The 25,689-nt window shown below is 41.3% G+C and overlaps 1 protein-coding gene across 2 annotated transcripts in view; it reads right to left on the bottom strand.

The window, feature by feature from the left end:
• LOC108751991 (titin) overlaps positions 1 to 25,650 on the bottom strand; it is a 41,511-nt gene extending 15,861 nt beyond the window's left edge. For both annotated transcript variants that reach the window (XM_018492520.1, XM_018492522.1), the window contains exons 1-2: positions 25,355 to 25,650; positions 2,435 to 2,547 (exon numbers count right to left, since the gene is read on the bottom strand). In XM_018492520.1, coding sequence (XP_018348022.1) covers positions 2,435 to 2,525 — 91 coding nt within the window. In that variant the 5' untranslated portion in view covers positions 2,526 to 2,547; positions 25,355 to 25,650. The remainder of the gene's footprint in view (positions 1 to 2,434; positions 2,548 to 25,354) is intronic.
• Positions 25,651 to 25,689: the final 39 nt, after the last annotated feature.

Raw genomic sequence — 25,689 nt, 5'->3', positions numbered from 1 at the left:
TGTGTAGCTACAATGTCAGTGATATGCGATACTTATTATTGCCATATTTCCGATCACGCATAATAATGATATCGCTTCTTTACTTCAAAGATGGCACAATTCAAAAACATAATTTTCAAGTTATTACTATGAATGAGTTTGGTAAACATTATTTCATCAATTATCAAAAGTAAACTATTTTAAATTTATAAAAATATCGTCAAAATTGTCACAACTTAAAAAGGATGGTTTAAAAAATTTATTACAACTCAAATAGGGTGGTATTTAAGAATTGTAAAAATTACAAGAATGATATTTGATCTGCATGTAAAAAATATAAGTATTGTTTTTACCAATATTATTTATTTATTCAATAATTTTTTGTCAAGTTAAAAAATAGTTTTCTCTTGTCTAAGAAATATAATTTTTTTAGCTGTATCACTTTTAAAGTAAGGGAGCGATATTACAATCACGCAAACATGTAACAATTTGCGCAACAAATCGCAAGGCACGAATCTCATTCATAATTTTTCACCGTAATGCAATCTGATACACATCAAGTAATTCTGATAATCTCAAAACCTGAAAAGAAAGTTATTGCTACGCGCGTGGTAATATAACATGACAGGTAAACACTTTTTTATAATGAAAACCTGTTGCCTCTCGAAGTTGGCGATATTGCTGATTTCCTTTCAATGCAAGTATCTCGCCAATACCCGTTGCGCCTCAAGGAAGATACATAATTCAGTAAAACTTGTCCGCCGTCTGATGGATTACCGGAGATCGAACGCGTCGATCTTGATCGTCCTTGCTGTTCGCTCGAGAAAAGCTCGAAGGAATAAAAAGAGCGTGCATGCGATAGAGAGTCACAGAATCACCTAGCGATTCTCGAGGGAGAGAAAAAAAAAAGAAGAGCGAGTGAAGACACGCCGGGTGAGTCGTGGAATTCAATCGATCCCGTCCGTTTAACCACACCTGCTCTTCGTTGAAACACCGACGGCCGATTGATGAAGGGAAGAGGCAAAACTGACGCATCTTCAATAAGCCTTCATTGACGATGCAGCGTTTTTGCACGTCGTCGTGTTCATAGTATCATGCTTTTCCGAGAACGCGCTCCTGATCGATCGATCGATCGTCGTGAGCGCCTGTGCGAAATAGGTTCGTTTTCTTTGCGGCCTCTTGACCACAAGATGTGAAATTACTTTCTCGAATAACGAATTACGGGAATGACGAATCCTTTTCCTATCGATACTCTGAAGCGCACTTTTTTTTTCTATTTATTTTTTTCTATTAATATTATTGCGGCGTAAATCTAATCGCCATTTTTCCCCTCCCGGAAATAATTCATGACACGAGCGATGACAAGGTTGGAGGCCCCGTTTTAACTGGATCGTCTTCGGTACCAGGATAACCTATTGGGACTCGATAAGCCCAGGCGTACCGTTTTAAACCAGCTCGACGTAAAGGGAAGAAGTTGGCGAAACTTCGCGGAACGAGGTTCACGATAGGAAGGAGAGACGACCGCTCGAAGGCGACCCGAGAGTGGTCGAAGAACGAATATGGTGTGCCAGGTCCATGGGAAAGCACCTTGGGCCTCGACACGACCGATGCCAGAGGTGAGCATTATGAGGTAATGCTCTCCCCGTTCGCAGAGGAAGGGACACGCGGATAGGTTCGACGGCCTGACAGAACGTGGCTCGCTCATTCAAACATTGGCTGGCCGACTCTGCGTTAGTCACAGACGGTACAAGAAAGACGGTCGCGGAAGTAATATCGTCTCATCTCTCGGCTCTAATTTTCAGAAATTAATTTCAATACAAGACGTATGCGTATTCACGCTCGATTTAAAGCTTTCTATCGCATCTCTATTCTAATCTCAACAAACCCACCGGCTTGATTCTATCTATCGTGCTTTAATAGAATTACTCTTCTTTTGCCTTTCAAAAAACCAAACAATTCTTCCATCGTAAATGCAATAAAACGTGCTCGAGTTACGAAAGATTTTTCTCATCCTCATCCGAGATTACTTCTACTCTCTCTTTCTCCTCGGTCTCTATTACTGCAATATTCAACTTCTTGTCTGTATTCCGCAGAGTGTAAAAAGAGTAAACACAACATCCACGTGAAAATAAAATTTTTTTTTTTTTTTTTTTTTCCGTTACGATTCCAGCATATTTTGCTACATTTATGAACGGCATTTATGGAAGATCCGGTGGAGTACAATCTAACTTCGAGCAAGCCACAAGCAAAAATAATCCGATCGCGTCTTCTCGGGCGAGCGAAAATATTTCTTGCCCGTCTACCTCTTATTTCCTCGTGGGAGTCCGCGCGTTCACGGTCTCTCTATCAAATAAATGACTCACGTTTTGTACGGCGGCTCAAGCGTGTCCAAGGCGTTGAAGTCAGACGAAAGAAAGAGAGCTAGAAGTACCGAGGTATTTCTACAAAAACTCACCAGAATGCGTGGATCGTGACGCAAGCAGTAGGACGACGGCCAGCCAGAGGATTATCCCGCGTCTGCAAAGCACGGCGTTCAACGCCGACATGTCGGCACTCTTCTTCCGTACCCTGCAACACATTAATTATGCTTTCGTTAACTTATATTATATGTGTGAACGTAAACTGAGCTTCTGTCTCTTGTATGGCTACGTATAAAAATATGACTGGAGTAAAAATTAATTTAAAATCTTTACAAGATTTATTTAAAGTTAAATCTATTTCTTACTTGTAATACCGCAAGTTTAACTCTCTGACTTTATTAAAATATTAAATGTTAAATATTAAAATTCGTTTACTTTATCTATTATTCAATAATCACAATCAATTGCCAATGAATAATATTAAAATACTTTAACGTAAACATAGTTGAGGAGGAGGCGCCTTAATATCGATCATCTTATATTATATACGCCTTAATATCGATCATCTTATATTATATACGAATGCAATCGCTCGGCTTAGATTCATACCTACTCAGACGGCTTTGAGAATTTTTTCGCATTACCTGCATACGCGCGAAAGTATAACGAGCCATTGTACGCGCGCACTTATCTATTCCATCATGAGGCGGCTTAAAGGTACATCTATCTCGTCACGTGGCATTCTACCATGTAACTCTCGCCTTGATCTGACAGAATGACAGCTGGATACAGTGGTCGCGTTTGGAATCGAGTCAAACGCATCTCTGCACTTTAACCTTCTCGCGAGTCTATGTGCTGCAGAAGACTCGACGCGACAAGTATAATATAATTTACATAAGTAATTAAATTTATTACGTAACTGAACATACTCACTCTTTTACTATAACAACGATCTGAACATCTTGAAAAACAAAGTTTTCCAGAAAATAAGTATGAATCATTAAAATTTTGTAATATTAATTTTGAAATGCAATTTTTTGATATAATAACTTGTAGAGGAATAAAAGTATGTATTTTTTAAGTATGTTTCCTTTTTTTGTTTTCTTCAAGTTCCCGTGTTTTTTTACAAATGTAATAGAAACAACTTAATAATAAATATTTTTTAATAATGACGCTATTTACAATATAATAAGTAATAAGTGTTATAAAGATATATAAAGCATATGATAATGTATTAATAATTTAAAAATTGATATAATCACACTGAATTACTGTTTATTGTATTCGAAAATTGTTTATAGAAATTGTAATTAACATCGGAAAGGACTTAATAAAGGTCGAAACGGTTCTTCTTCATAAGAATCATTAATGATTGTTAAAAATTCGTTAAATGTCGCGAACACCCAACTTAGGTTCATAGTCCCTTTTGCATTAATTTAATATTAATAATTATCTATCACTATGTCTATGTTATAGTCAGTATCAAGAAAACAATCAGTCTCGAGAAAAACAACAAAGTCAATCGGTTAAACGCTGTAGAGAGAGTTAATCGGTGTTAGTAGAATTAGCCTTAAGGTATACAATGTATCACGGTGTCAAGACGCGAAATTCGCGACGCGAGAAAACATTTGACGCATTCGCGTCGCGGCGGGAGGCTAAATGCGATTCGTCTGTCTACCTGGAGCGTGAGCCGGCTATGAGAGGCGTGGGTGCGTGGGAATGAGCACGCGTGTTTGCACGAGTCCGCCGTGTGCTCAACCTCCTCCGGTTTATATCGCTGACCAGCAAACCTCGCTCGCCCGATAAGGGAATAGGCACGCGAAAAAGCGTGAGCGAAAAAAAGGATTCATATATCTAATAAAAGTTCGATTTTCAAGTGGGCGCTATAAAATTGAATATCAACACGTTTTGCATTCCTCCGTTCCGATGTTAGAGGGAAGAAGAGAAGGAGGTGACGATCGTGTCCACGGGTTCTTGACCGAAAGAAATTACTTAGGAGCGCTGACTTTGCTGGTAAACTGCGATAAAGGAGGAGGGAAGAGGAGGAGGAGGTGGTGGAGGAGGATAAGGAGGAGGAAAAATAAGAAGAATCTCAGGAAGAAAAGGAGGACTTTGGCGAAGCTGGCGGCGCATACCAACCGTGCGACAGCGGCCTAATACAAAGCGGTACCAAGATAAAAGAGAGAAGCGCGCGCGAGAGCGCGTAGGTAGTTTCTCTTCTACCTGTCGACTTCATCTTTTCCCCTACGTATATTTCCTCCTCTGCCACTCTTCCCCCAGCAACAACCACCGGCAGCTCATTGTAGTCCAGAGAAGGAGGAAGAGAAGAGGAGAAGAAAAAGAAAAAGAAGCAATGCGAGAGTCGCGACACCTAAACTCGCGCTCGCTCGTTAACGTCCGTTTCATGCTAGCCGCACAGTAAATTACATCTCGGCCGATCGTAATGAATCTCGCACCAATGGATAAATCCGCGAGATATTTCTGCACTATGAAACCAAGAGGACATTATAGAGTCCGCAATACGTTGAGACTATCTGGCGAAGCAACGGGGACCCTTACGTCATTGCGTATTCACGGTACAACCCATTGAACAGGGGAATTCGGTGAATGGATACGAGCGCATACCGCTAATACGCGCACGCACCTCTATAGCTTCAGCCTGAACAGTGGCCAGGATCGGATTGCGCGATTATTGTGGAAATACGAATATATTTCTTCCAACTTTACTAGTGAAATAGTCAGAACTGTCGTTTCAGTTTCTTTTATTCGCGATAATCTGCAAAACTATTGATAGCTTCTAAATTTACACGATCTAGATTCATATTTCATTTCACTTGCAATATGCATGCATACTGACTTAAAATCTAATTCTGTCTCCGAGATATAACTTAAATGTCACAACTTTGATCTTTTACAGAGAAGATTTTAATAAATTCAAATCTCTTGAAGGTATCGAGAAAAGATTTAATAATATACCCCAGGCGATCCTATTAATCTTTCTTAAGTTTCATGCCCATTCGTCTGTTCTTCCGAGAAGTGGGCCCCGATAAGACCGCATTTCTCCCGTATCTCACGTTCGGTGGGTGCGTGGCGGACCGCGTTCGCAACCCAGAAACGACACACCCGTGTGGTGATGCGTTGTGAATGAAAATATCGGCCCGACTCCATTCCGGCAACGGCTGTCTTCGCGCGTCCCTCTTCCTCTCTTTCCTTCGATCGGCACGATCGGCATTCTCGTCGATTCACCCTGATTCGTCGCAAGGTACATTACTTTCCATCTTGCTCGTCCAAGAACGAGCGGTAGGCGCGCCCGTCGAACCGAGACTAATTCCACTTACGCTCTCGGTACGGCCGCGCCGCGACGGAAGGCACCATGTCGGTTCGGATGCACGCGTTTATAAAACGCGACGCGCGTCCAAGTGCATCGCTGCAGACGGCAGCGTCGCGTCGTGTCCGGCCTGCACGCAGCGCGTTTGTCGCCGATAAATTTGCGTTCGATTCGCTCGTAATTGCCGGCGATGACATCTTCCGGTTGTAGCACGCGCTGACTACGATAGTACACGCACTGTGTATGTACATACGTACACGCTGGAAACCACTGACTCTCCGGATCCTCTTAACTTGTGACTGAAGTGCCCACTCATAACGGGATCCGCTCCTCTCCGAGTTGTCGATTATATTTTACTGCGGTTACATGTAAAATTATTCAAAATGTAGAGAAATATGTTTCTCTCCGTTCCCTGAATATTCGATGGCTTGCGTGAAAAATCCCAAAAAATCGCTATTCTTTACATAGTTTTCACAAATGTTGTTAAAGTTCGTATATCGATTCTAGAAAAAAATTTCTGCATAAATCACCTATTGAAAATAATGTGATCATTATAAAAGTCTAAGTAATTGTATTTTAACTTTGTCTGAATGAATGAAACATTGAATATGAAACTGTGAAGGCACAGTCAATTTTTTGGTTACAGTAAAGTTTTGCAGATGAAAATTTAAGTTTGTAAAAATAATCTAAAATACAATCTGATTTCTATATATACTAGTAAATACTAGTTGTTAAAGCTTTATAAGTATACGAAATCTTTTTTTAAATTTTCAATTCGGAACAATATAAAAGTCTGCACTGCCGATGGAAAGTGCAAAATTACACATTGCTAATAGAGGGTTAAGAAGTACGTAATGTATAGCCAACGTGCCTTTTGATTCTCTTCTCAAATAAATTTGTGTACATTTAACGAGCCTAAATGATCACACATAAATCATCATAAATAACTTGTATTCAATCCAATCATAATAGTCAATCTCCTCTGGTTCCTCGACACAAGCACTTTAAATCGATGTTATAATAGTATTGTCGAAAACAATATAAAGAGACTTCAAGAAACTTGAAAAACGAGAACGAACGCCATAGTCATCAATATCGAAGCGAAGAGAGGCATGCCCGATTTTACTTTCACGCTCATGATAAATTATATTAGACGAAGCGCAAAGCGAAGAGTAGTACCAACAACAACAACAACTACAACGAGAACGAGTAGTGCGTTAAATGCGAAATAAGGCAAACGCCCCGGTCTAATTAATACATTAATTAATACGTCGTGATTATCCTGTGAGTTATTAACGCGCGAGCGTATTACTCTTCGACTCGTTCACGCTGAGGTAATCATCACGTCGAGTAATAACAGCAACGATCGCTATCGGGCTTCTGCAACCGCAACGGGATCCTTTTTCATGTGCGGTTTCCAGCCGCCCATGGCAAAGTATTTCATTGAATTGTGGATAACAGCAAATTAATTGTTATTAGCGTTCGGTTGTACGTTACTGGTCGGTGCCAGCTCGATCGTGGCTGGTCACGAGGTCAGGTCAGGTTCAAAGGCTAGTCCGCCTTGTCCGCGCTTAGGAACAAGATACGGTAACGATAACGATCGTGGAGGAGGGAGGAGACATTGCCTGCCGAGATAACAGCCGGTCGTGCGATAATTGCGGCAACATAGGAGTTTGGCTTAGAGAGGCACAGCTAAGCTAAGGTGCACCCACGGGTTCGACACAGAGACCGGGGTGTAGGCTGGTGGCAGAGGTTCCGTTACAGCCCAGAGGCTGCGTTCGTTCACCATTATCGTGGAACGCGGAATATGATTACCTTCACCTGGGAACAAACTCCTTATATACAACCGACCGTGGCAAAGGAGACCGTGGGCGAAGTTCGTGTCGTGGATACCGTGTCCCGGTTTTACTCGTCGTTCGCGTTCGTTAATCAGATTGGAGCTAGTCGGATCGACCGACTTTCAACGAGGAGACGAATCAGTGCCATCACTTGGAATCGGTTCGGCGGCTCAAATCTGCATATAGAGCGATTGGAAATGGTATTTCGCGAAGCTTGTCATTGGCACGTATAGCTAATTTGATCCCGCACATGTTATGTAAATCCGCATTTCGATAATCGATGTGGGTGCAAGTGTGCGTACATACGTACATACGCGCATTCGCGTGCACGTGAGCGAGCAAATGAGCGTAATATATGTGCACGTAGTTTAAGGAGCGGGAAACTGATTACGCGACTGCACGACTGCGCGGACATATCAATTTATAGAGAGCATAACGAAGTACACGTTCTCGTAAAGGAGCTGTTTAATCTCGCGGTTCTTTCTTGCTATGCCTCTCGAAATGCCCGTTGAAAATTCTGAAATTGATTTGTACAACTGCAACATATTGTTTTATTTACGACGTCCGTGCAAGTAATGACGCGGTTAACAATTTATGACAACAAATGCCCGGCGACTGAAAGCGCGTACTTCCGGCAAGGTGGTACTTCGTACGTGTTGGTATCGTACGAGTCGGGGAATGAATAACGGACCTGTCCGCCTCTCGTAAAAGGGATATCCGATGCTCGAGCCGCCGACGTGCTGCTTCATCTTCTTTGAGGACTACGCGAGTTTCGACGACTAAAAACCCGATAATTGACAGCGCGAGTACTAGTCCATCCCGAACGCTTTATTGGCATAACAGTATGTCGGTCTGGCATGCATCAATAATGCTTTCATCGTGTCGTTGAGAGAGAGCTACAAGAATAAGTATATATCGGAGTACCTACATTATTTGAAAGCCTCAAGATGAAGAAATATCTATACATCCTACATTTTACAAAATTTACCATTAATATTGAATTGATGAAAAAGATTCGGTCATTATTTTTATTTGCGTGAGAGTTACGTGGGAAGAGAACAAGCGGTTTTTTTCAATGACAAAGTTTGACTGATGTAAAAGTCAGACAGCTATCGATAAAATCGACACGCAAAGGAAACGAGGAATCTTTGAACGAGTATAAAATTACATAGCCCCGCGTATAAAGAATATTATGAGAGACACGATCTCTCTACTTTGTTACCGCGGGTACTGTACGATGATCTCTGGTCTTTAGCGGGACATGGTGCAACAGTCGTAATTTTAGTTCCGTTAATAGGAAGGCTCTTTGAATGCCGGCGCGAAGGAAGTTGGAGTAAAGATCGCGCAGGACGAATTCACGTATCTGATCTACGGCGAATCTTAAGAAACGAGCGGGGAGAATACACGGACATAAAGCACGTACGTTTTTCGTTTATGACTGCAAATAGAATCGAATGGAATCACGAGATCAAATAGGCGAATCCGTAGTGTGTTAAACGCGTCAATTACGAGTGAGATTACAGAACAAACAATGAAATTTCATGACTCTTCCACCATTAGAGATATTCTTCACCTTCATTCGGTTTTCCTGCGAAATTCTCATGGATAATTACAACAATTAGTAGGAAAATACCTCTGCCGTATTCTTCTTTATTTTCCTTTTTTTCACTCTATCTCTCTCTCTCTTTCTCTCTTTGTTTCTCATATCGCTTGTATATATTGTATATATGCCGTCGGTACAAATGATCACACGTCAAGTTTGGCGCTCGAGGAAACCCTCGGTCCCTGAAGAGATGACTTCCGCGTGCCAGGTAAACTGAACAGTCTCTGCGAGCAGCCAGCGCGGCGCGGCGGTAGGACAGGTTGACGGTGAGGACCTTGTTACGCGATCATCAACGGGCAATCTCTCGAGGTTGAAACTGACCGTTGCTGTTTGGAGAAGTCCTCGAGACGCGAAAGATCGCGACACGAGAACTCTTGCGACCTACGTTGCTCCGTACGTCCCACATGGATTTCACTTGTGCACGTTTGTGTGAGTCTATAAGACGCGTCGTACGCGTTTACACGTAAGCTGCGAGGTCGCATGTTCCTTGCCGATTACACGGTGGTCATCGTTGAAATTTGCAGCGAAGCTCGCGCGGAACGGTCATTATCGCAGAAATGCCCGGCGTGAGGCTGTTCGAAGGAGCGCGCAGAACACCGAATGCCCGTGATCGTGTTTGGAGTTTCTCCGAGGCGATTATATTGCGAGTTAAGGGACTATCGGGTATTCATTACGCTTAATGACCTCTCCCAGGCGCGCGCGCGCCTCAGCTCGGTTCAGCTCGGCTCGGCTCTGGCGCGAGTGCTTTTGGGCACGAACGACGTTGGGTACGTGAGACGGCGAGGAGAGAAGGCACACTCTCTCTCAGAACAACGGGGTTCGATTACTCAGGGCCCCGACGTTCACACGAGGGTGCTCTCGAGCAACAGGTCAGCAACACGTACACGGCCTCTATTTATAAACCTACCTGAGCTAGAATTACGCGCTGCGCAGGATAAACCACCCGGACTCCTCGTGTTCCCCCGCGGTCTTCCACGGCGCGGCGCAACCCTCGCCCATATCAGGTCCGTTCGCGTTGCGCCGCGGCGCGACGGTTCGCATTTTACCTGCTGCTAATCTCCGAGAATCCATAGCAGACGTCGGAGCGGACGGTTTGGTATTTTACCTGCCGGTTTCCGCGAACACAGGAAGGCGTTCGACTTATTTCTCGTTACGGATCTTTCCGGTTTCTGATAAATCTTCGTCAAATTCATTTTCCGCGTTGAGAACATTTATTAATCTCATTTAAATGAGACCGTGCGGGACAAAAGTTCCCAAGGACGCGTTTGAGCCAAACTATCTTGAAAATATAATTGAATAAAAAATTGTGACGGTGGAAATTTTATTTAAAAAATGTCAAGTACTCTTTACGGTACCGGGATTTCCAACTAAAAATAACTTTTCAATATATATGGACTAATCGGCTTTTATATAATAAATTCTATTTATTCCATTTTTTTATTATGTCAGCCGTTCAACTATGCTATGAGAAATTCAAGAGGACCCATTGTGGTACAGAACTGATCGCGATTGAAACATCCCCTCGATCGATCGATTGGTCGTTCCATCGATTGCTGGTTCGCTCGGCAGCACGTAATAACGCGCATTATCGCAAGATACGCCCCTCCATCGATATCGTAATACCTCATAGAAAAACGCGTCTTCCTCGCCTACAACCTCATGAGATACGCATCTTCCTCGTTTCCTTTTTTTTCTGCTTCCTCTGTTCATTCCCGCCAAATGCACAGCTAATAAGCGCATATATATATATATATATATATATACATTTGTACCGAGCAGAAAGATTTTACGATTATGCTTTTCAAGGAATTTGCACTAATATAGTGATTTATGTTAACGTGTAGACATATCCGGCAGTTTCAAACAGATAATATTCTTTATTTTTTATAAAATATGTAGATAATAATAGCTTTTTTTTATCAGCTTTATTAAGCTTATTTTATTATGTATAAATCGTAAGATTTTAACACAAGTTTGAAACATTTCGCTTGATAGTAAAACTTGTAATAAAATTACTTGTCAAGTACATATGCAATTAACTGCGATGTTTATACACACATGCTCTCTTTTAAATACCTCAGAATATTGCATAATTTCAAATTTACTCAACAACGCCTCTCGTCACTAAGCAATTAACTAGATATTAATACCACGTGTATAACTCGGCTGAAAGTTACATGCGATTCTTTACGTTCGTCCAGACTCTGTCTGTGTATATCTCCGACATATATCAGAGAAGAAAAAAAAACTAATGAAGGTGTAATCTCATCTTCCTCGTCCGTCATGCTTCCGAGTTTCTTAGTTGATACGAAACCGACGTACTTACACGGTTCGTTCTTCGTTTTCCCCTCATTCTATAAAAATTCACGCGAGGCTAAGCAACTCCCGTTTTATCTCTTACTTCATTTTCCCTTTCCGCGGTGTACTGTATTCGAACTCTTGTCCACTTCAAAACTTTTCATTTTTGTTTCATTATGCTTTGCCTGATGTATTTAATTGATTAACATAATTTTTCTTTTTTTTGTTGCCATTACTGACATTAAAGATGATATTAAATTTATATAGATTAATATTCTAGCTTTTGCTTCTTCATAATTATTGGCAAATAATTTTACGACGATGTTGCTTCCTTTTTCACGTTGATAGTCTTTTCCTATTCGTTGCGCCATTTACTTACGGGCCTTTTGAGAACAAACCCACAAAGCAAGCGCGGCAAGTTTCTAGCGAGAAATGCCACGCTCGTGTAAACACGAAGAAGATCTCGGGAATGCAACGACTTCTTCATGGATAATCCATAAGTGGCTGTTTTGTCCGGCACGTAGCGCCTTGTGCCGCGTTTTCATTACACGTGCTCCTCTGCTAAATATTGTTTCCGTGAAAATAATTAAGTAGCATTTTAAATATATTATTAAAGTCTATTAAACTTCATTTTTATTTTGTATGCCACATTAATTAGAATTCTACTACATTACTTTTATAAAATATAAATATTTTATGTTACCGCGATGAAAAAATTAGAACGAAACGTTAAAGTTAAAGTTATTTTTTTTTAATTAAAAAATAATTCAATTTTTTTTCACATAATTTCTAATACATAACGTACAAATAAAATATACTACTTGTATATTAAAACGTGTTTAAGAGTATGAATTATTAATCTCATATATTTTTGTTTCAGCGAGGTAATTACAACGAAGTTAGAAGTACGTTAACCATGGATTACCGTCTGAAGATTGAGAGCTGATATGCGTGGTAAATTATTACCGCAGAGCAATCGTTAATCGAAGATCACGGCAAACCGGTGTCGTCGTCACATTTATTGGCAGGAAGATCGTCGCGAGTAATCACAAAGTTTAGGGCGCGCTCAATCGCACCAGTTCACATCAGGCTGCATAATAACAGGAAGACATGCTACGATCACGGTAATTAAAACACGGCACGTTATAATCTTCAGCCCATTAAAGCCCATCAATTACGCACACCCTTCCCCCAACAAGCAGCATCCTATGCTCGTCTGCTAGGCGCATAATTCAGAATGATGCTCTCGCGATAATGGCCGTTGGGCTGGACCAATGAGTTGATAGATTCTTGGAAAGGCACGCGATTTAATGGACCAGTCGAAAATTTTAACGCGATGAATCTCGATTAGAACTTTTTGCATCTTTGGCCACCTTTTACCATCCAACCAGTTTAATCACATCGCGTTATGATGATTCTTTTGCACACCCTCGACCGTGGGCAAAATTTCAACGAGCATGCGTTATGGCATCGATGAATATGTAACGCGCCATCGTAATTATGGCAGAACAATATCTTCGATCTGAGATTCTGAACGTTCAGCAACGGTATCCACTTAATTATCCTAGGAACATAATCGTGGCCGTTTAATCAAACGTATATGTAATATCGCCAACAGAGAAATCAGTACATCCTGCTAACAGTAACCTCCGGCGGAATGAAATGCGATTAATTCCGCGTATTCTATTTTACGCTCGTTGTATTGAATGGCGGTCCCAATAGCGAATAAACGAATGATATATTGCGTGGTATTATAGATAAGAAGAATCTCTCCTAAAGCCCGGAGAAACAATACTCCGGATCTAACTCCGACACCATGAAGGTGTGGTAGCTCAATAAACTGTGTTAATATGAACTGTAACATACATTTTGAGCCTACGGTACGAGCAAGCAAACAAGGTACCCTTTCTCATTTCCATTCTTATACCTTTTAAGAGAAATCTAACACGTCCGAGAGCTTCGCGGATAAAGGGAGCGCAATTCCGAGCGAGATGTTGCGTGTCCGCTATCTTTCCGTTCTGTTAATCGTTCGCCGATTTCCTTTCAAAGATGACGGGGATCATCCTCGAGCCTAATCGAACGCCGCACGGATGTACTGGTTAATGCTTGATTATTCCCGCGCCGGCTGTCGATGCAGCTTTCTTCCTTCCTCTGTTGTTCGCGTTTTCGCTAAGAGCCGGTTCGTCCGCTATCCACCGCCACCGCCGTGATATTATTGCTTGCCGTAGCCTAGCTACAATCTCAAGGAGCGGCGGAAATCGCCCGTTATGAGGAGCACCGGTGATTAATTATTATGCAAACTAGCGGTACCGACATTCCCCTTGGCGTCCCTTTGGCGTATTCAAGCAGAAGATGCCGACGCCACCGCGGCTGCTCTGTATTCTAACGCAATACCGCGAACTGCTCTCTCCGCGAGCTTTCATCGCCTGACTGCCTAACGCTACCATCAATCCCATCGCGTGATGTTAGCCTCTCTCTCTCTCTCTGTAGTTAGGTATCATTTCGCACCTATGAAATGAGAAGCTTTACGCCACGAGGTCCGGTCGACGCGATCGCGAATTGCTCCAAATGTCTGGCGTGGCAAAATGTATTATAATTGTCTCTCGAGCAGAAATAAGACATATTAAATGTGTGTAAATAGGGTTGTCGGTGGGACCGCTATCGATGGAATTTCTGCTGTCGTCATTCTTTTAAATTAGGCGACGGGTACAGAGTATACGATCGAATATATACTTCGGAAGAGAGAATTTATTTTATAAATCGGTCATTTTAGAAACCACATAAATCAATTTTTATCGAAATTAAGATTAGAGAATTCTGAATCGGAATAGGTATAGTAGATATACGATTGCCTTCATATTTATCAAGAGCATTCTGTTTTTAATTTTTTAGATATCAGGTCTATAAAATGTCTATGTGAGAAACAATGACTTATGATGATTTGTGTTGTTCTTGTATTAAATTCTAAAAATGTGCTCAATAATGAAGAAAAAATAATTTTTAATTTTTCTGAAAAACAGTAAAACACTATTAGTCAACATTTTTTAAATTAATTTTCTTTTTGGAAATAAGTTTTTAAAATGTGATATGTTCTACTCACTTAATTTATAAAACAATGAGACATTTTTTATATATTTTTAATTACTTTTAGTACTACAGTTGTAAAAATTAAAACATTTTCTTCAATTCTCCAAAAGTTATATTTTTTTATTTATAAAACTTCTAAAATGACTGATTCAAGTGCTCTATTATTTACGATAAATATAAATGGATAAATACATTACGTTTGTAAAATAAATTTTTTCGGAAGTTTCTTCCGATCATGATATTATATAATGCATTCTGCAAAATGATAAACTTGCACGATTATTTGTACATTCAGTATTGTCTCCGACGTTCCAAGTATCGCAGATTATCTTATGTGCACTCTCAAGAGTCTATCTTAAAGTCTCCTTGAATCTCAACGAAATACTATAATGGAAAGACCAAGCAGAAAAAGTATCAAGAAACACGAAGCGCGAATGATCGCAGATAAGTAATCGCAAATATTTGCCGACATGCTCGCGCCATTGGATCGAATGCGGAAATTGTCAGTCGCGTACATATATCTCTGATTTATATGGCATATAATTGCCAAATATAATGAGTCTGCGTGACATAAACATGTCTCTCCTGTACAGTACAATAATTATTAGCAGATGTCGATAACGTCGCGATGCGAAGCATACGGGCTCTATGAACCGCGGCCCATAATTCTCAAGAAAATAGTAAAAGCAGGCCTGCAAGCCGGACGCGCCTAAGATTATTACCGCGGTAATTTTCCAGACGAACAAATTCATGGACTCCTGTCTTAGCTAATCCTATAGCTTATCTATACCTATCCGCACTATATATTTTTCAATTATTTATGGTTAATATTCTCAAACACAGATCAGAAAATCTGATTACATTTCGTAAGGAATTCGCCCCGTCGTTAGTACGGTCAGTTTTTAAGACGTATACCTACGCGAGTTTCGTATACCTACGCAAGTTCTATCTCCCTTAAACACAGCCTATCTCGGCATGCCGGTTACGCCCAGCAGAAGCGCAGAATCTCATGCAAATACATGTGGTGCATCGCGTGTATAGGGGTACTGAAGTAATTGCAATAATAATGGCAGTCATAACAGCGTGTCTCCCCGCAACGAGCGGACGACGTGTGGGAGCAGAAGTCTTTCCTTCGCCCTTAATGTGCCTGTATACACATCGGAAAACTATCCAAGTTGGTCCTAGTGTTCATCGCTGTTTGCCTTGCGTTTACACGGAATCCCTGAAACACAGCCGAGTTTGCTTTGGGCGCGACGCGACGCGGCAGTGCAGAGCGTCATGTACCGTATGAACCGGAAAAGCGGAATCCTTTAACGTCGGGGTGCCACGCCACTTAGCGGAGAATCGACACCTTGAACAAACACCAATGTTCCATGGGAAAGTCTTTCGGATTTCAGCCGCACAGTGGAAATGTATTCAATGTTGGCAAACGCCTTCCTTCCTTCCTTTCTTTCTTCCTTATTCTTTCCGATTGCAGATATGAGAATTTGATAAAGCGCGCCTACTCACAGCAAGAGGATTACGAGAACGTCATAATTACAGATTTGTCAAATACTAATTCTACGGTAAATGTTTCGGAAAATCTCATAAAGAGATTAACCTCGCTGTGCGGATTTCCGCGTAATACCGAGGTGAAGGAACCATAATGACGGGACAGCGAGGGCAGAAGGCGCGTTTGAAGAAACGGTGATTCTGTACCCTGCCAAGAGGAGACACGCGCATCTGTGCCTGCCTGGGCTTTACCGAAGTAACACGCTCGATGGCCTTAGCGAGTCACGAGAGTGATTTCTTATACGAGGTTTCCAGATCGACCAGATCGGGACACGACGTCCCGACTAGGAAACCAGTACAAGGAAGTGCAGGACGATAGCTGAACGATTCTTAACTTCTAGGAAGCGCTCACGAGTGTGTGCGAAAGTCCGAAGAACGTGTCGTGACTTTTATTTAACTTTTCTAAACCCAATTAATCTCTGGTAACGTAACGGGGAAGATTAAATTATCTTTAAGATATTATTTCACGTTATTCTTTTTCGGTTCGGAAATTTTATAAAACATATGCTATCTTAGAAAGATAGCATAAGCATCTAAGAAAAAGACGTAATAAAAATAGACTGCACATTTTTATGAAGTTGTCACTATCGATTTAGAAAGAATGAAGTAGCTTAAATTGTATCGCTCACTTTATCTCTAAGGTATCAAATATTGAAGAGAAATGCTGATTCCATTCTTTATAATGGAACTCAGATGTTAAAATCAGGAAATGTTTAGTTTATATTGTACAATACATATTATCTGTGATAAGAGCAAACAATGCAAAGCTTGCAAGAGTAGCAAGCATTTCCGGCCATTATAAAATGAAGAATAATTAAGAATGGGCTTCGTAAAAGATTCCTCGTGAATCAAACTCTCGCGTTTAAAGATACAATCACGTATGCAGCCTCAGGTGTCGAAGGATCGATGGAGTAAAAGAGCGTGACGACCATGCTCGGCTCGTGCTCAAGGCATACAACGGAACGTCAGTGTGACCTATGCAGGGGGACCCCAGGTGCAGGGGAACACCTTCGTTTCTCTGTATAAATAAATAGTACACTAGTGAGGCTGCTAGTGCACCCGGCTACACGCCAGTAAAGATCACCTTCCAAGGGACAAGGCGCACGGGAAATAATGTAACGATGGCGAGCCGGATGCGAGACCGCGTGAACCACGAGGGGCCAGCCACACAACCAGTGTGTTAGTTGCCAGTGGAGTTGTCTTACCCGGTGTAGACGCGAGATACGATCTCCGCCGACTTCTGACCGCTAGTTGTAGGCCCATAGCTCCGAGGCGGGCTCGCGGAACGACAAATCCTGTCGACGAGACTCGTACGTTGTCAGCCTTGGAACGATAATCGCCGCCGGGGACACCCACGAAACGGCACGTCGTTAAGTCCGCGGCGTAAAGTGGCACGAACGCTTCGTGATGGACTGTCTTATCCCGGTCAGTCCGTGTCCCACTACCGTGTTAGCTCAGCTACTCAATATGCTAATAACGAAGAAGATCAAGTCCGTATTGTATAAAAATGATGAAACGTATATTTGATATCTATCACTGCTAGAGATATATCCTGGACGATTGAGCGATTATTGTGGGATTCATATCCTTATGACGATTGCTGATATCTCAGGAGACCGGACGATCTAATGCCGCAACTTCGAGCAATCGCTAGGTACATCCTCAATGATCCTCAATTATGACGAGGGATCATTGCTGTGATATGTACCTACGGTTACTGAGTGCGTGCCTGCAATTGAAAACGGACCAATTGCATTGATATCAATGTTTGAATCAGCGCGATATGGTTCGGCATTGAGCTCTCGGAATCGAGCTGCGCTCGTCACCCTCCGAGACTCCGAGACCCGGAAGAGACTCTTTGATTTCCCTCCCTTCCCCCTCTCTCTCTCTCTCTCTTTCTCTCTCGCGAATCTTGTTATGTACTTCAATATTTTTCTGGAAACCCCACCGAGTGTCAGCCGGCGCGCTCTGAGGCCATCAGCTGGACATGGTCTAGCAAGGAAAGGCTAGAAAATGTAGCGAAACGAAATGAAATAGAACAAAATAAGTAAGATAGAGAGAACGAGTGAACAGATCGACGCGGCGCGGCGTAGTGCGGCGGAGGACAAGGAAACGAAGGGAAGAGCAAATGAGAGAAGAAGGCGAACTGCTATTCTTCATACGTTCGAGATAGAACGATCGAGGAGGAGCCGCAGTCTGTTACTATCTTATTACAAGGCTCCGTAAATGGTCTTCATCAAGGTAAGATCGTGTTCCACTAGGCCGGCGTTTCCTCCCGTTGCTCTCTCTCCTTTCTTCTCAGCCCTTCTCTCTTTCCTTGCCCCCTTTTCCTCGTGCTTTTTTTTTCTTCTTTTCTTTTTCCTCTCCGCTCTTCGTCGTCCGCCGCGGTGGCGAAGGAGTCGACGAAACTATGAAGGCTCCTCTCGCCAATGAGAGGCAGAATGAGAAGGTGAGATTCTTCGACGTTATTAATCTCGGAATGGCTGTCACGCGCAACAACGGTCGTGGCTTCGTCGCGCACCAGAATAGATAGATCGAGGGTACGAACGCCACGAGTTTCAGAGTTCGTTCTTCACGGTCGAGCGACTTTCGCCTATATACCACACGAGGACGATTAACGATTGTGCTCGTTAAGCGACAGTTCCTCTTTCCGCGAGAACGAGCAAGTGTTCAAGAAAGTTAAAAATAAAGGGTTATCGCAAGGCCGGCGGAATCATCTTCTTCGTCGAAGACAAATGATGATTCTGATAAAATTCGGACTTAAAAGCGTCGCGAGCGTTTTCGTCAAATCAACAGGACGCGCTATAATGGAATCGACAAAACAAAGAGAATTACCCAAATTCACAAACGATATTGTAGATAATCAGTTTTTTAAATAAATTTAGAGTCTTAAAAAATTATTACGTTTATCACATCTTTTTAATTAAACTGTCTACGAATGATATTCTCTTAGCTACATTTATGTCTTTGAAACTTAATGAAAGAAACTTGATGAGTTTCTCATTTTCTATCTATAAATGGCGAGTTGTTACGGAAGAAAATAGAACGTGACTGAGCGTTACATCATTTTCGATTAGCTCGTTCTCCGGGATATCTATCTCGATTACCTCGCAAGGGATAATCGTGCGAATATTCTAACAACAATCGTAGGAAGTTGTGGGTAGGCGAGGACCACGAGCGTTTAGGAGTGACAGCGTTCTGCGGGGATTTCCCGTGCGTAACAGTCACGCTCTACTTTTTTAGATTAAATTCGTTTTTTTTTTTTTTTTCGTGTTTCTTCAGAATGGTCGAACGTATCGAATTATCGGTCGTGATAATGCAATATCGTGCCACACGACGAATTAGCCGACTAATTACAAAACCATACAACGGTAACGAAGAGCAGCGAGAGCGCAACGGCTAAGCGCTTGGACGGATAATTTACCGTTACTATACGAAAACCCGATTACCAATGGAGATTAATTCTCCATATCAGGTAGACCCACCTCTACAGTCGTGAGAGAGTAATCGTGCGCGATATGAGCGGATACATCAGCGGCAACCTGCTAGTAGTAGGCCGCTAACACGACGATCTACATAGCATATCGGCCCATATCTCACGGTTATATAGTATTCGTTAGTATGCTCAGTAGCAGTATACCTGCGATGTCTATTTGCGCTGTCGTCTCGCCCATAATTTATCGCTACTAGGTCGACGCGAATTATTTCGTGGATAAGCCATCGGCGAGTCGCGTGCACTCGTATTCGCGACCTGTTCCTGTCCCTGTTTGCATGCTGATTCACGAAGAGAAAGGATAGGCCGTGAAAGAAGGAACAGAGAGACGCGTGTCGCGAAGAAGAGAGACGCAGACAGGTCACCGACCAGTTGTCGGTGACAATTCTGACGGCTGACAGGTACTTTTACATTATTAGCGGAACTAGGCCAACAATGCATGGTTCGCTTAAAAAAAAAAAGAAAAAAAATAAAATCCACAACGTAACATATTATCTTTATTTTCGTTTATGCTGAAATAAAGGCATGTCTAAAGTATTTCAAACCATCGACCGCCTAACCGAGTTCAACTGTGCGTGACCTCCAAAGTGACATAATTCCTCACTTTTATACAACGCCTATGTTCACGCAATTTTGTGTTTATTTCTTTAAAAAAATATTTTAATATTGTACTACAATATAATATTATATATCTTTCCTAAATAATTCTTTAACTCGTAGACAATTAATCGGGTTTATAAAAAATATATCTCTTTAAATCATATTCAAACAAATTTTTTAAATTATTATTTAAACCTTTTTTTTATAAATAGAGAGTATTGGAGAATAATTTTTTATAATAAAACCATTCTGTGAAATAGAAATGCTTATCATTTTTTAGTACAATAATTTTTCTCGTACTTTCTATACCTATACATTTTATATCAACGTAATTTCGCATTGTGTTTCTTAGTATAGAATTAATTACGTGTTATTTAAATATTTTATTGTAATGCTAAAAGAATCGCGCGAAGCATAAAATAAAACATTTATTTAAATATAATTTAAAGAGGTATATCTTTTATAAATCCAATTAATAGATACGAGTTAAAGAATTATTTCGAGAAGATACATTGTATCGTAGTACTAGTAAAGTATTTTTTTTTTGTAACAGTATCGAATAAACGAGGAAATCAAACCGCGCCTATATGCCGACTAGCGTTCTGAAAACCGTTCGTGAGGTCGTGCACTATACGTGGGACGAGTCCCAAGGTAGCGTTGGGGCGATTCATGCGCGCATTGAAATTCCCTCCGATCTCACTGAGACCGAGTAGCCGATTTTTATCGAGTACACGACTGGTTACCGGACAGAAGTCATAAACCGCATTCGATATTGAAGAACGGTCGAACACACGCGGAATAAAAAGTACTCGACCGGACGCGCATTCGCGATACATCGATCAGACGAGAGAGAAACTATTCGAAGTTTAAACATTGTATGGCTTGTTTCAATGAGCAAAATGAAGACGAAAAAAAGCGTTGATAAAACGTCAAGAAGAATGAACAAGTGTTTCGCGTAATAATATTTAGTGACGGCCGCGAACGTACTAGATGCAGTCTGTAATACCGCGACAGTCGATAGAGCACGACTCTCGTACGTGATGCTCAAAATTCTTCGTGTCTAGAGCAGTGTTACACCTCATTGTACGGATAACAGAAAGCTGATAATTTATCATCCATATTTCACGACTGAATGTCCAACTCGATTTATCGATCGGAGGTACACACCAAATGCATTTCAGGCGCGGAAATGCCATTTGGAAATTTGATATTTTCGCACATTCCTATTTTGTCTCGTCTGCAGTAGAGCGTGGGTCATCGTCCCGCAGGATTTCGATCGATTTGTTAAAGTATCGTTAAATTCAGCAAAACCATCCGATTTCTACGGTATTGTCCTACGTGACTGAAGAATTGATGCGTCCGATTGAATTCGCGAGCTCATTTCACGCGCTGCAGGAACGAGCCTACGTACTCGATATTTTTATACACGTTGTTTGTAACGCGCTGTTCTTTTATAACCGGAGGCCGACGGCCGTCCAAGCGTCTCTCTCGTTGTTATTTTTTTTTTATCCGCAACACTGTTTATCGGATAGATTATCGGCTCAATACGCTCAACGATCGATCGCTTTGAAAGTCACGTGAAGCGTCCGTCATTCAAAGTCGAGCGACGGCGACGATCCGACACGCGCCTCGTCCTTTTGAAACTTATTGTAGCGTATGCTCATGACGAATACATTGCTTCGACACACACCGTTCGCTTCTCTCGTTTTTACCGTTTCGTGAATATCCGTGCGATTCGAGTGCTCGGTCAAGCGAGAATCTAAAACGGGCCTGACGAAGACACGTACGACATTTCACACAGCATTTAATGTAACATTAAAAGCTTGATAGTTTAGAGATGGGATATTTGATTTTTCATATTGATGATATAAACTTCGATCTCTCAAATTATTTAATTTGCAAGATAATTTTTTGTGATTAAATGTAATGTATGCAGATGCAAAAGGAAGAAAATTAATTTAAACGAAAGATTTTCCGAGTAAAAAATGAAACTCATCGAAAGAAAATGTAAGCAATCAAGTGTTACATTGAGAAAAATGTCTGAAAATGGACGAATCAAAAGATTCTGATTATTTCAATTAGAACTCCGGGTTATCTTAATTAGAATTCTAGCAGATTTAATCAGAAAATTCTAATTCGTCCATTTTCAACTAGAATTTCAATTAATTCCACCAGACACTTTTCAATCAAGGCGATTCTTCGTACCTAATAATATTTTATATCTCAGAGTTTTTTTTCTCAGTGTAGCACTGGAAAAATTAGTAATGCATAAGAAATATATGCAAGCAAAGTCTTAATTAAAGTAAGAGGCTAACAGTACTTTTACAGAAAGAAAACAGCAAATGTCCTATCAAGAATTTGCGCGACAGCAGCAACTTCTTGATAGGCTGAGTTGATCGCAAAATAATCATCCAGCGGCTTAAGGACGCTCTCACCGTCTACCATACCTGTGGACCAACGAACTTCGGATTCTCTCTCTCGGTTATTGCCCTTCCTAGATCATCACGTGTCTGCCGAGACACGATTCTTATTTACACTCCATTACCACGTTTCATTTTCGTCGTTCTACCTAACAAGCGCGCGAGCATCGTTGTGGACACAGGTTGATCTTGCTAATTAACGTTCAATAATGAGTACTTTGTTAACGTATTCCCGGTATTTCTCTTTATGCACAGATTCTGCGGAATCTATTTTTCTCTTATAAATCAAATTCGCTCGAGCATTGAATATTTCCACTTCTTAATTTTTAATCGAGTTAAACAATTTAATGATTAAATCTCAAATAAATATGATGTCAAACAATTACTTGATAGAGTGGAAAAAAGCGAAATTTATTCACGAATTTTACAATGTTATTACAAATAATGGAACATGTATTTATAAAGTTAATGATTAATCATACACGATATTAACTCGACTACAGCAATGAGTTATTTCAAACTTGATGCGAAAATTTGAGATGGTTGTACAATTTATGAGATTGGTATCATAAGATTCTAAATTATAGATATAAAAAACTTTGAACCTTCTCTCTAAGTTCTTTGAAGTGGAATCTCTAAGGGATAAGATTTCTCTGATAAAGATTGAAAAATTCGATCATTCTTTTCCGAAACAAGCAGAATTTTCATTCTTTGGAGTGAGATTCTACTTTTGAGACTCCCTCTATTAATCGCTATAAAGCGATTCGTTTGCATCGTTTTGTTCAAACATAATGCTTCGAAACTTAGTTGCAGTTTACATATAGCCGTAGCTGAAGATTAAGAAATAAAAAGCGAGACTAGATGTTCCTGCGAGAGGAACATTTCTTTTAACATTCAGCGTTACGGTAGCGACGCGGACAAGTAAGCCTTCTAACTAGTGTTGCGTATTAGAAATGCAACATCGCAGTTGAGGCTGCCGAGGATCGGCAGCGTTATTACGGTCGATATGCAGAGTTAACTGTTCATTGGAAACCTCGCGTTTCCGTTGAAAGGCGATTTAATATATCACGCCCGTTGATCGTTACGCGATAGGCGAGCTATCGGACGCACGTCGACCGTGACGGATTTACCGACCGTTCGTTTTTGCGTGAAGCAAGATTGCTTCGCGAACGACGAGATCGCGGCGTGTCGTCAGGAAAATAGCAACAATCGACCGCGAATGTAACAGCAACAGCGGTTGCACGTGCTCGAACGCGAGGCGCCGCGTCATGCAGAATTTCCGATCGTTGTCGTCGCCGTGATCGTCGTCGTCGTCATCGCCGCCATGGTTTCCATGAGATTAAGAGGAGATCCACCACAAGAATGTCCCGTTTATTCACGTGCGTCTCTCTCTCTCTCTCTCTCTTCATCATTATCGAAAAGAACCCCAAGACAGTCTACACCAATTACAGATACAAAGAGGGGCCGAGGAGGTCCTCGTAGATTCCTCTTATAGTTTGCATTTTTCGTCGCTCTCTCGCACGGGACTATTATTCCGATCCCCATCAGTACTTCTGTGACTCATTACGTAGGACTGTACGGCCTGTTTTAAATTCTCCTCGACTAGTTGTCTCGTTTAAAAAATCGATATACTTCCGGTTATTGATCCCGTGGATGTAGGAGCACACTGCAAAGAGTTCAATAGTCACATTTCGAAAAAGATTTTTAGAATTTTTTAGCGATTTCAAGTTTAGATTTTGCCAAAAAAAATTGCAATCGGTCTCGCGTGAATAAATTTTGTATGAAATATATTTCATTTCAATTATATCATCTCCGAGATTGTAATTTGCGAAATTACTCTCGTACTGTTTCTTCGCGATGATCTATTCTATCCCATGATCTTCCGGATTGGAACGGAAGTGTTCCTTGATATTTATGTATTGACTCGATATTCAAATATTGTCTTTTAATTGTACGAAGTGTTTGTGCACGTCTGACTTCCTTCATTGGCTACAAGTCGACACGCATACCTATTGTACGCCCCGCCTTGATTATTTAATTACGGACCGGCTCTTTTCGGTTTGACTCTCGGTCCATTTTCACGCGACTTGTGAGAGAAGGAATTATTTCTGCGACTGATTCTGCGTCTCCCATCCTTAACCTTTTCTTATTCATTCAACTGTAAGAATCGATATATTTTAATCAATTTGTACGATTTGTAATATAAGTGGTCGATCGTTCCTAATTACATATTAACGAAACAACCGTTCCTGCATAAGTGAAATATTTAATAGAAAATTAATTATTATTTTACGATTCCATGTTTGCTGCAAAAGCGGCAAAGATACAGATGTAAAACATCTAAAAATTCGAAAATGTACAATTTTTTTCTAATTCTAAATTATCTAATAAATTTCCTTGTTTTCTAATATAACTTAATCACGCATGATAAACGAAATTCTTATCCGGCAACACAAGGTGCAGAAAGATTCTCCATGCAACAGAGTTACTTCACTATTATACCCTTCTCAGAACATCCGAATTTTCTGCAAATTTCTAAATCTATCCTTTCGTATCACTTGGGGATCGAGACATTCTCTTGGTGGTGCACATCATCACAGTTCATAAAATCCATGGCAACGATAACGTCGGCGACGATTACGACAGCCCTTCACAGCCGCGTGCAACCGAGAATCACTGATCTTGATCACTTGAATGTCATCGAAGGAGGCGCGACCAACCCGCTTAATCACTTATCCACCCTCAGGAACCGGCCGAGGAGAAAACCGGCACTAAAGTACTCTTCACGATCACTTACCTATCCAGCACGGTCGTCGACAGCGGACGACCCTGACGGCTCGATGCGGCGACGTGATCTCCTCTCGATGCACGGTCGATTTAGTTTATTCGCACCGTATTGGACGCGTTTCTACCGCAGATTTACGGCAAATCTACGTGTTCGCTCCGGAGCCGCGATGCGACGATCGTCTTTCAAAGGGAACCCGGGCTCTTCTCTCGCACCCTCGATGAGCGCGTGCGAGCGTAAGAGCTTACTCTCTTCTTTCTCTCCCCTCTTTTTCTCTCTTTCTCTCTCTCTCTCTCTCTTCTCTTTCTCTCAGTCTCTCTCTCTCTCTCTCTCTCTCTCTCTCTCTC

This window comes from Trachymyrmex septentrionalis, unplaced genomic scaffold, assembly GCF_001594115.1.
Source record: "Trachymyrmex septentrionalis isolate Tsep2-gDNA-1 unplaced genomic scaffold, Tsep1.0 scaffold53, whole genome shotgun sequence".
Classification (NCBI taxonomy): Eukaryota; Metazoa; Arthropoda; class Insecta; order Hymenoptera; family Formicidae; genus Trachymyrmex; species Trachymyrmex septentrionalis.
Note: the sequence above shows the minus strand (reverse complement) of the source record. Positions and strands in the feature narration are given on the sequence as shown.